This window comes from Girardinichthys multiradiatus, chromosome 8, assembly GCF_021462225.1.
Source record: "Girardinichthys multiradiatus isolate DD_20200921_A chromosome 8, DD_fGirMul_XY1, whole genome shotgun sequence".
NCBI classification, from domain to species: Eukaryota; Metazoa; Chordata; class Actinopteri; order Cyprinodontiformes; family Goodeidae; genus Girardinichthys; species Girardinichthys multiradiatus.
In genome coordinates, this window is record NC_061801.1 from 11868349 (window position 1) to 11880078 (window position 11730).

An 11730-nucleotide genomic window follows, 5' to 3' on the forward strand; every position below is an offset into this window, starting at 1 on the left:
GTAGTGTAGATTTCCTTGCTATTCATTATGATTTTACCTCTGAAGCTACCAATCCTCTAATAGTTTCATCTCTGTTCATTTAAATCTCATAAGTGACTTTTCTGTTTCACGCAGAATGACAACCTCACCGTACCAGAGACCTCCCCATCTCCTGAAGACATTGAACGAGCTGAGCAACTTAAAAATGAAGGTAATGCCAGCAGACTTAGGAGCATTTCCAATGGTGATGATGGTACATGTTTACTTTTTAAATTAAGGATAAACAGTGCCTTGCAAAAGTAGTCATGTCCCTTGAACGTTTTTTACATTTTGTCAAATTACAACCACATATTTCAATGTGTTTTATTGGGATTTTACGTGATTGACCAACTAATTGTAGTGCGTAATTGTGAAGTGAAATTAAAATATTTTATATAGAGTTGAAAGTCCTTTTGGAGCATGTCTTTGCACATTTAGAGATGGATTTCTTTTTTTGTTTTGCCCATTCCTCGTTCCAAAGTGACCTAATCTCGACCAGATTGGATGCAGAACATCTATGTATATACCATTTTCAAGTCTTGCTACAAATTCTCAATTGGATTTAGGTCTGGACTTTGACTGGGCAAAGATATATTCACATGAATATACTTTCATCTAAACCATTTCATCTAAACCATAGGTTTGGATGAATGTTTTGGCTCCCACTGGAAAGTGAACCTCCACCTCAGACTCAAGTCTTTAAGCACCTAAAAAAATGTTCTTCCAGGATTTTCCCGTATTTAGCTCCACCCATCTTCCAATAAACTCTGGTTATTTGGAATATAAACGACTGTTAATATCTTCTTTATGGGGCAGCACATTATGTAGTGGTGTGGCAGATGTCCCATGTGCAAGGGCTATCAGTCATTATTTAGACATCATTTCAGTTTAAAACCATTTGCTTTAAAAATAAGGACCTTTTAGGTAAAGATCTATACCAGAACAGAATATAAGAATCCACAAGTGAGGCAATAAAGGAAAAATGTCAAACCTTTCAGAAACAGTGAAGGGATCTGATGCCAGAGTAATATTTTATTATTGGTCCCCTTACTGAAAATCAATGCAAAGTTGTTCTGAGTGTTGAGTGTTTTAAAAAGATGTTTTGACTTCAGTGCTTTGGAACCCACATTCCTAAATAATTAGGTTAAAAACATATAAAACATGTTGATAATACTGGACAGTTTTCTCCAGTACATCATTAAATACCAGAAATAAAGCTGTGTTGGTAGCAAGCGGGGCATAAACATCTTACTCAGAGACACTATTGTCTTTTTCTTTAATTTAACTTTTCAAAGTGTAATCTATGATATGAATTATCAATAAAGGGTCTCCAAGACGATCTCTCGGCTTACTTTTCAGATTTGCTCATTTTGTTTTAAAAGGGAACCCTTTTTCTTCTACTAGTCAATCACATAAAAAGTAGAATGGGTTTAGGGCTGTAAAAGATCCAAATCATTAACAATTGTTTTTTTTTTTTTTTTTTATTCATTTAGGGAACAATCACATGAAGGAGGAAAACTACAGATGTGCAGTTGAATGCTACACAAAGGCTATAGATCTGGATCTAAGAAACGCTGTGTACTATTGCAACAGGTACTAAGAACAAAAAGGCTACATGATGGTGTGCTATCATCATGGTTTGTGCTTAAATCTTTAAAAGTCTGCATGTTGTAACAGTTATAATCATGGTTTTATAAATTCATGTTATAAGTATCCTTTCTTATATCTTCAGGCACTGACATAAGCTCCATTTGTGGCCACTAAATTATTTAGTTGCGTATATATTTGTTTGCAGGGCTGCAGCTCACAGTAAACTGGGCAATTACACTGAGGCTAATGGTGACTGTGAAAGAGCTATTGGGATTGATCCAACATACAGCAAAGCATATGGGAGGATGGGGTGAGTTTATTACTATATACCAACAATAAAGCACTCTGTGCTAATATTGGCATCCCCGGTAAAGAGGTGCATAAAAGCTAGGTTGTTTTGGAGACTTGGTGACACTAAGATGCCACCGTTTGTTGCAGTTCCCTCAGCAATGGGTTTTGGAGATTTTCTTCCCCTCCCCTTACCATCCTCTTCACTGGTGGGAAAATAGAACTTAGGTTGCTTGTATGAGCAACCTAAAAAAAAATAAGGTCAAATAAAAAGCTGTAGTTACACTTGTCGATGAGGAGTTCTTTGGAAACTAGTAATTGTAGCATTGATGTTTTCATTTAAACAAAGTGCTTTATACTACAGTCAGTCATCCACCCTTTCATACACTGAAAGTGGTAAGCTACATTGCAGCCACAGCTGCTCAAATACACAACAACTGAGACAGACAGAGCAGTGGTTCGAACCGGCAACCCACCGGTTACAGGATGACCCCTACCACTGTCGCCACTGTCGCACCGTCGTAGGTAGCACCACATAAGACAGCCTGTGCTTTCTCAGAGGCTTTTTTCCTGCTACATTAGTAATACTACATTCCTGGAACATACCAGGTACTTTCCCCAAAGCTTTTCTGGAACTTACTGGGTGTTTCCTTGGACTTGGTACTTTAGCTTTCTATGAAAGTACCTTGATATTTCATTAAAACTATCAGGCAAGATCTGCAAAGTACCTGATGAGTTCAGGGGAAGTACACGGTATGTTCAATAAAAGTTCTAGCAAAATTTGATCAAAGTATGTGATAAGTTCCAGAAAAGTAGCCATTATGTTCTGGAAAGTACCTAGTAAATTCTGGAAAGTACCTGATAAATTCTGATACGTTCTGTGAAAATTACAGGAAAGTAGCTGGTAAAAGACAGCACCCAATAAGTGTGGAAAGTACTTGTAAGTTCAAGGAAAGTAGCCAGTAGGTTTCATGTCCAGCAAAGCACCTGGTCGAGTCTGGAGGGCACCTTCACCTGGTGAGTCCTGAAAAGTGTCTGGTAGGTTTTAGGAATGTAGCTGGTAAGTTTTAGGAAAGTTAGAGGACAGTACATTCTGGGATAGTTGCAGAATGCAACCTTGAAGTTCTAGAAAATTACAGGCTGAATCGTAAAGTCCTACACTGAATAGAAATTCAAATGAAAACTTTTCCTCTGTGAAATTTTGCTGCTGCAATAAAATATAGTTTTATTTTATGGCCTTTTACACATTTTTACCAGGGATGTCAATAATTGTCGAAGACCTTGTATATAATAAATACATTTCTGATTTGTTAACATTTTTTGTGGGTGCAGTTTGGCTTTAACTGCTATGAACAAGTATCCAGAGGCAATTTCATACTTCAAAAAAGCCCTGGTTCTAGATCCAGAGAATGACACATATAAATCCAACCTGAAGATTGCAGAGCAGAAGCATAAAGAAGCCTCCAGCCCAGTGAGTTAAAATGGAAATCTTTTATTTTAGTTACTCACTGATTACTTGTTTGTTGTTAACTTGCACAGTTTTTTTTCTTCATTACCAATACTCTGGCGCAGATTGCTGCTGGACTGGGATTTGACATGGCTAGTTTAATCAACAACCCTGCCTTCATCAGCATGGTAAGACTCCTAAAAACTGTATTGTACTTAAGAAAGTTTGATCAAAAAACTTGTGACAGGAAGCCAGGAGCCTTAACATTGGTCCCACTGGTTGCTCTTAACCATTAGAGTTATTGTCTTGTTAAAACGTTCTACCCTTGGCTCCTAACATGTAAAACTATGACACATGAGAGTGCCAGCCAGGTCAAGAACGCTTCTACAAACCTGCCAGAGTTTTACTGCAGCAATGACAAGATGCATCTGAATCCAATATGTCTCACTGCACCCAGGCCCCACAGCAAAAATTGTGGGCCACGTTTTGTCATAAAACTGCCAATGCAATCAGCAGTAAATTGTTCTTTTACAGCATTTGTGTGAAACACGATTGATTTCAGCTCAATTTCTGTTTACAGGCTGCGAGCGTGATGCAGAACCAACAAGTCCAACAGCTGTGAGTGCAATCCGGATTTATTAATGTTTGGTAGCAGCTTTGAAGCATGAATGGATCTGTAGTTCTAAAGCAGGTTTCAGTACAGACCAACTCACTGTCTCTGTGTGCTCAGCATGTCAGGAATGATGTCGAATGCAGTTAGAGGTCCTGCAGCAGGAGTGGGAGGACTGTCAGACATTTCCAGCTTAATTGAAGCGTAAGTAAAATAATGTAAAACGGTAGATTTGTACACGTTGTGTTTTTAATATAAATCTTTGCTTCATCAGTTTATGGGGTTTGGAGAGCTTATTCCGGGAATAATTCCAGCTTCTGTTGGAATTGATCCATTCGTCTCTGGCAAAAAAGAGACTGAGCAATAACTTTGTTTATAACTTTGTTTATAACATATAAAATGACATTACATTGGCTCTGATAAACTGCAAAGCTGTATCTTCTATTCCTGTAATACGTCATGTCTACTGCAAAACAACTAGATTATTATTTTTGTGATTTAATGTATCTGAAACTATTTAATTTATTTAAGCCATGGTCCATAGACATGAATCGGATCAGATATGTCTAAACATAAAACCAAGTCAGAACTCTTCTGTCAAAGGAACTAAATAATCAACGACTTACAGAAGATGGCTAAACAGTGTTGTAAGGTCTGACAAATCATAATTAAATATTTATTTTCAAAATCATAGATGTTCTAAAGAAAATGTGTTTTATCTAAAAAACTACCACAATTAAAGTATGAGGTAGTTATGATGGTTAGCTTGTGAAGGCATAATTAGTGCTGGTAGACACATCAAGACTTTAATGTAACACAATGCTGTTTTTGTCAGACATAAATGTTTTATATCATCAAACTAACTTAATAGGAGAGAACAATAGACAGACTAGATACAAAATGCAATTTTCAGCAAACGATGATTTCATTGATTAAGGAAAAAAGCTATCCAAATCAACGCAGGCCTATATGAAATATAACTGACCCCCTTTTGTTAAATCGTAATTTTATTTTCTTTAACCACACTTTTTGGTTCTTCTTCATGATCACATTCATTAAAATTATTATTGGCCGACCTTTAAAATCAAGAAATCTCTTAAATTGAACATGTCTGACAACATGCAGTAAGAACCAACACATCAGGCCCTAATTTAAAGAAGCTCTAAAACAGATGAAAAAAACAAAGCCACTGCAAAAAATACCATGATTAACCCAAAGACTATTGGCAAATGTTTTGTTGACCTACAAGACAAAAGTGGAATGTGTGCCTCCAATTACACCCGGCATTAAACAGAACAGGACATCATACGGACAGTCAAACATGGTGGTGGTAAAGTGTTTGGGCTGTTCTGCTTCTTTAGCAACTGGAGGTTTGCCTTAGTTGTCAGAACCAATGTACTAGAAAACCTCAAGCTCACTGTGGGTTGGATTGCAGTAGGACAGCAGGACAATGATTGAAAGCACACAAGCAGGTCCATGTTCCAGTGGCTTAACAAAACAAAGGTTTTGTAGTGGCGTACTCAAAGTCTTGATCTCAATCCAACTGAGATTTTGTTGCACAACCTTACACAGGCTGTTTATGCTTTGAAACCCTGAAATGTGGCTGAAATGGTAAATGGCCTGCACTTGTATAGCACTTTATCTAGTCCGAGGACTCCAAAGCGCTTTACTCTACCATCAGTCATCCACCTATTCATACACACATTCGCACACTGACAGTCGTAAGCTACATTGTAGCCACAGCTGCTTAGTTGCAGACATAAGTGTGGCTACCATACAATCGGCACCACCGTGGCCCTCTGACCACCATCAGCATGCAAGGCGAGTGAAGTGTCTTGTCCAAGGACACAACGACTGAGACAGGGGGTTTAAACCGGCAACCCACCAGTTACAGGACGAACCAACATCCGCACTAGGAAGTTGAGGTTGAGTGCAGCACACTACCTACTGTGCACTTTTGCACAGCGTCTGCTTGTGCCTTTTCCCTTCTGGCTCTTCTCTCTTCTTATTGGTAAATACAATGGCAAGACTTCTCTTTGCCAGTGGGACATTTGGCATCTAAACTGCCACCTGGAAACAGCTTTCCTTGGTCTGCCAGCAAACATATGTGCAATTTGGAGGTGTGCACTTCCCCAACACTTAAGATGGAACCCTATTATCTGGGACCCCAGCACACATGGATCTTGTTGTGAATAGGGTTTTTGTGGATTGTTTGTTTCAGCTGATTGATGACGTTGTTGCTGCCAGAGCAGTAGCAGGGCAGCAATTTTATAGCAGCTGCTGTGCCATGAGCATTTCAATGAATAACTTGGAATGCTTGGAATTCTGCAGGCGAGCATAATTAATTTAATTATAAATAATTAAGTAGTTGTCTTGAAATGAGACCAGTCATCCTTAAAATTCGCTGATGATCAAACCTCACACGTGCGTGGGCCACGTCTCATTGATAAGCTGCTACTGCTGCTCCCAGCAATGTTTTTGGACATTTTTCTATCAAATTTGGGTTGCAATTTGTTTTGCATTTTACATTCCCAACCTTTTGGGATGTTAAGGAATATCAGCCACTGACACTGGCTTTGTCTTTCTTGCCTTTCCATCAGGGGCCAACAGTTTGCCCAAGAAATCCAGCAGCAGAACCCAGAGCTCATCGAGCAGCTAAGGAATCACATCAGGAGCCGTTCCTTCAGCGGCAGCGCCGAGGAGCACTCATGATTTATTTGGGTAAAGCTCCAGCTGCAGACCTAGCACTAATCCATGGCACATTTGTATAAGACCTGAATAATTTCATTGCAGAAACTCTATTTGCCTCCAAGGAAGAGCAAGCATATGGCGCGATAACAATCTCTACACCCATTTCTTTGAGTCAAAACCCCGGCACAGCTGGAAAGAAGAGACGAGGATGGGGTCGAAGGCACTTTACTGAAACTAATGGAGAGGAGATGAGAGGCTGGAGACTGGACCATTCAACAAAACACCCCATACAAGTAAGACAATACCATCGACAGGAGCCTAGATGTCAATCAGTCCACCAACAGAGTATCAAGTGATTATTTTCTCCAGATCTTTTACATTTGGTGGAGATTGTGTGTTGGATGTTGTGAAGCTCCTGCCATCTTCATGTTCTGAGTTGAGGATCCATCTCTCTATTCATAAAATATTCAGAAAGATTGGAGGAGGAATGTACTTTAACTGCATAGCAGTGAACATTGCAGCTTTTCATACAAATACAACATCAGGCTTAGTTTGTTTATAAGGTTTAATATTATTTTTGTAGTCCGAATCAACTTTTAACTCTGTATTTGCTTTGTTTGACCAGAAAACAGTGAGCCCTTAATTATATGGGACTCACATCACTGCTATTGAATGCATACACCTCATCATTAAGACAACAATGTAATTGTATTGGCAGTGTTTGCAGCCGGTTCAGTTGGTGACCAACAACATCTTCCTACTTTTAATTTCTGCATGCTCCTAAATCTGGTATTTGAGATAAAATGCTTTATGGAAACTAATATAAATGCTAAGGCAGCACTTTCTTTTGTCTTAGTGAGAAAATAATAAATGTCTTAAAACTGAACATGCCTCATTTGTTGTGTGCTTTGACAAATGTGAGACATTTAAATCTTTTTATAACTTGTGAATGAATTGTGTTTTGCATACAAGATAGTTCATGAATTCTGGTTGCTAAACTTTAACAAATGATCAAGTCACATTGACTTTGTGTTTCAAACATAAAATATATTTAGCAATCATTTAGGAGATGTTTCATGTCTGGGCTTTGACTGGGCCATTTTAACACATTATTATGCTTTGGCATAAACCATCCCATTGTATCTGTTGCTGTACGTTTGGGATTTCTAGTCATTCTGGAAGGTGAACGCCCCCTTGAGTTTCAAGTCTTCTGTAGCCTTGAACAGGTTTTCCTGTCATCCATGTTTAGCTCAATCCAGCTTCCCAACTCTAACCAGCTTCTCTATCGTTGCTAAAGGGAGGCACCCCTGCAGCATGACGCTGCCACTACTATGTTCCACCATGGGAATGCTATGTTCAGGGTGATGTGCAGTGTTAGCTTTTCACCATACATAGTAATTTACACGTAGTTCAATTTGGGTCTCATCTGAGCACCTTCTGCCACATGTCTCTCGACTGGCCTGGGAATGCTTTGGGCTTTTCCCAGAGGAGCCGTAGGAGATGTCTGGGAAGAGGAAAGTCTGGGCGTCTCTGCTTAGTCTGCTGTCTCCGCGACCCGGTCCCAGATAAACTGAAGATGACGAGTACGACTCGAGTATGAGTAATTATATAAAATCTGTAAAGAAAATCCATGGAAGTCTGGTAAAACAATAAACTATAAAAAAGGGTGTTTTTGGAAAATTGTAATGTAGAGATAGAGGCTATCGTGTCTGACATTGTTCTGAAAGGTCCAGTAAATTAATCCATGTATTTTTTAACCATTGAGATTAATAAATTGCTGAATCAGCCTCATTGCCGAGTTTGTGCACAAAAACAAGGACTTTGACTTGGGTACACTTGCTCTCAGTGAAGATTTCTTATTTTATTTTTCAGTATAATCAAAAATAAAAATGTCTTTAAACAATATAAATATGTCTGAACAGCATGTGTGGTAACGAAAAAGTGAGATGAAACCTCAACAGAAAAAAGTGTGAAAGAATAGTGTGCTTGATAATGATTTAATGTGGCAACACTTAGGCCTGATCTTGGATCCCTAACAGAGTTAAGTAGATACCAAATTAATCATTGATAACTATTTTTACTTCTTTATTCCCAAGAACATCATGTAATGCCTTTAATTTAAAGCCATGATTATTTTAATGAGGCTTAGCTGTAATACTTGTGATCCTTCCCTTAAAGACTCTTCTCTTTATTTGAACGTGTAAATTCTGTAGTGCATGGAGTACAGTGATTTGTAATTTTAAAATATCTTAGGTGAACCAAATATATTTGGTCTTATTACAGTAACAAACTCACAAAGAAAACATAAAAAATATTTTTGTTGTTAAAAATAACCCATTTTACGAACAAAATCTTTCTTTTAACAAGATTACCAGTTAGTATACCTGTGGTTAATACTTTCTACAACCATCTTTTGCCAGAAGGACAGAAGTACTTAGTCTTTGATAACATTTGGCAAGGTTGGACTATATGGAGAGAGGAATGTTTGATCGTTGTTAGATCTTCTTTTAAACTCCCCTCTCTTCAGGTCAATCCACAGGTTGTCAATGGGATTTAGGGTTGGAGATTTGAGGCTGATTTTATATTTGCTGAACCATTTGTGTTGATTTGGCCATATGCATCGGAACGATGACCTGCTGAAAGAGCCAATGATCAGCCATTTTTTTGTTTACTGCTAGAGACAACAAGATTTTTATTTGAAGTATTCTAGGAAGTCCATGATGTCATAGCCTGTTCCCAGGCATTTTGCAAGAGAAAAAGGCCCACAGCATCTCGATAGTGGACATTGGGTACTTTATCACATATTTATGCTTTATTTCTTCGCCAGACACACGTGAAGTATTTTTTTGCAGAAAAGTTGAATCTGAATCTCATCTGACCCAAGCACAAGGCTGCAGTTAAAAATCCTAATAGCATTTAACAAACTCCATACATTTATACTTGATTGTAGAACAGAAAGAGCTTTTCCAGTTGGCATCTACAGGGGTTGGACAATGAAACTGAAACACCTGGTTTTAGACCACAATAATTTATTAGTATGGTGCAGGGCCTCCTTTTGCGGCCAATACAGCGTCAGTTCATCTTGGGAATGACATATACAAGTCCTGCTCAGAGGTCTGAGGGATTTTAAGCCATTCTTCTTGCAGGATAGTGGCCAGGTCACTACGTGATACTGGTGGAGGAAAACATTTCCTGACTCGCTCCTCCAAAACACCCCAAAGTGGCTCAATAATATTTAGATCTGGTGACTGTGCAGGCCATGGGAGATGTTCAACTTCACTTTCATGTTCATCAAACCAATCTTTCACCAGTCTTACTGTGTGTATTGGTGCATTGTCATCCTGATACATGGCACCGCCTTCAGGATACAATGTTTGAACCATTGGATGCACATGGTCCTCAAGAATGGTTCGGTAGTCCTTGGCAGTGACGCGCCCATCTAGCACAAGTATTGGGCCAAGGGAATGCCATGATATGGCAGCCCAAACCATCACTGATCCACCCCCATGCTTCACTCTGGGCATGCAACAGTCTGGGTGGTACGCTTCTTTGGGGCTTCTCCACACCGTAATTCTCCCAGATGTGGGGAAAACAGTAAAGGTGGACTCATCAGAGAACAATACATGTTTCACATTGTCCACAGCCCAAGATTTGGGCTCCTTGCATCATTGAAACCGACGTTTGGCATTGGCATGAGTGACCAAAGGTTTGGCTATAGCAGCCCGGCCGTGTATATTGACCCTGCGGAGCTCCCGACGGACAGTTCTGGTGGAAACAGGAGAGTTGAGGTGCACATTCAATTCTGCCGTGATTTGGGCAGCCGTGGTTTTATGTTTTTTGGATACAATCCAGGTTAGCACCCGAACATCCCTTTCAGACAGCTTCCTCTTGCGTCCACGGTTAATCCTGTTGCATGTGGTTCGTCCTTGGTGGTATGCTGACATTACCCTGGATACCGTGGCTCTTGATACATCACAAAGACTTGCTGTCTTGGTCACAGATGCGCCAGCAAGACGTGCACCAACAATTTGTCCTCTTTTGAACTCTGGTATGTCACCTATAATGTGTGCATTTCAATATTTTGAGCAAAACTGTGCTCTTACCCTGCTAATTGAACCTTCACACTCTGCTCTTACTGGTGCAATGTGCAATCAATGAAGACTGGCTACCAGGCTGGTCCAATTTAGTCATGAAACCTCCCACACTAAAATGACAAGTGTTTCAGTTTTATTGTCCAACCCTTGTAGACAGTTAAATTGTTTTGAAGGTTTGGTGACCCCCACTCACCCTCTTTCAGCTGCAGTTCTACCCCTACCATCCTGTTCACTCTGCATGGTGGCTCCTCATCCAGCCTTGTTTGGCACAGCTCCAGATGTATTTAACAGTTTTTTTAAAATATTTTTTGGCAGTAGTGGCTTTATTGACAGATACCAGACAGGAAATGGGCAGAAAAAACGGAGAAGACATACAGCAAAGGTCTCAAGGACGGCTGTGTCGAGGACTATAGCATCTGTATATGGGGCGTTCGCTCCACCTGTAGATATGTACAACTTAAAGCCAGTATCCATTTTGTTGTAGCCATCTCCATACTTATAAAGAACACATATTTGCCTCTCTTGAGTGGTATGCTTTCTTGTCTTTCCCATTTTGAGGAGCGGCCAAAAGAAACAGGTCACACCATATTTATACCCCAGGGAAAAAGGAAGCAATGGATTACAAATAAAAAGATCCTAGGTACTCTGATCAGTTTAACGTCTAAATTAGGATAATGCTTATTTTTAGATATTAAATGTGCCATTGGTTATTTTATAAAAAAGTTTGGTCATGATCATTTAAATGTGCTTAACTCTGAGTGTGGATTTATGCTACTGCATGTATATGTGAATTTAGTTTTACAAAATAACTGCACCTGAGGAGGTCCCTCTGTAGAATTGTAGGTTGTTAATACAACATAACTACACTTCTAAAATATTTAGCTCTGCTTCCATTTGACAAAATAATTTTATAGTCACACTAACACAAGGTAACAGATCCTGTGTGTTACTTTCTTTGTGAGGACAAATTTTAATGTTGCCCATGTTTTGCA

The 11730-nt window shown here is 39.2% G+C and overlaps 1 protein-coding gene across 4 annotated transcripts in view; it reads left to right on the forward strand.

Moving 5' to 3' along the window:
- The window catches only part of sgtb (small glutamine rich tetratricopeptide repeat co-chaperone beta), a 29279-nt gene extending 21749 nt beyond the window's left edge, over window positions 1-7530 (forward strand). For 3 of the 4 annotated variants that reach the window (XM_047372311.1, XM_047372310.1, XM_047372312.1), the window contains exons 4-12: window positions 115-190; window positions 1512-1611; window positions 1814-1918; window positions 3229-3367; window positions 3469-3531; window positions 3924-3961; window positions 4074-4157; window positions 6554-6674; window positions 6747-7530. In XM_047372311.1, coding sequence (XP_047228267.1) covers window positions 115-190; window positions 1512-1611; window positions 1814-1918; window positions 3229-3367; window positions 3469-3531; window positions 3924-3961; window positions 4074-4157; window positions 6554-6665 — 717 coding nt within the window. In that variant the 3' untranslated portion in view covers window positions 6666-6674; window positions 6747-7530. The remainder of the gene's footprint in view (window positions 1-114; window positions 191-1511; window positions 1612-1813; window positions 1919-3228; window positions 3368-3468; window positions 3532-3923; window positions 3962-4073; window positions 4158-6553; window positions 6675-6746) is intronic. The other variant, XM_047372313.1, reaches the window with a different exon arrangement.
- Window positions 7531-11730: the final 4200 nt, after the last annotated feature.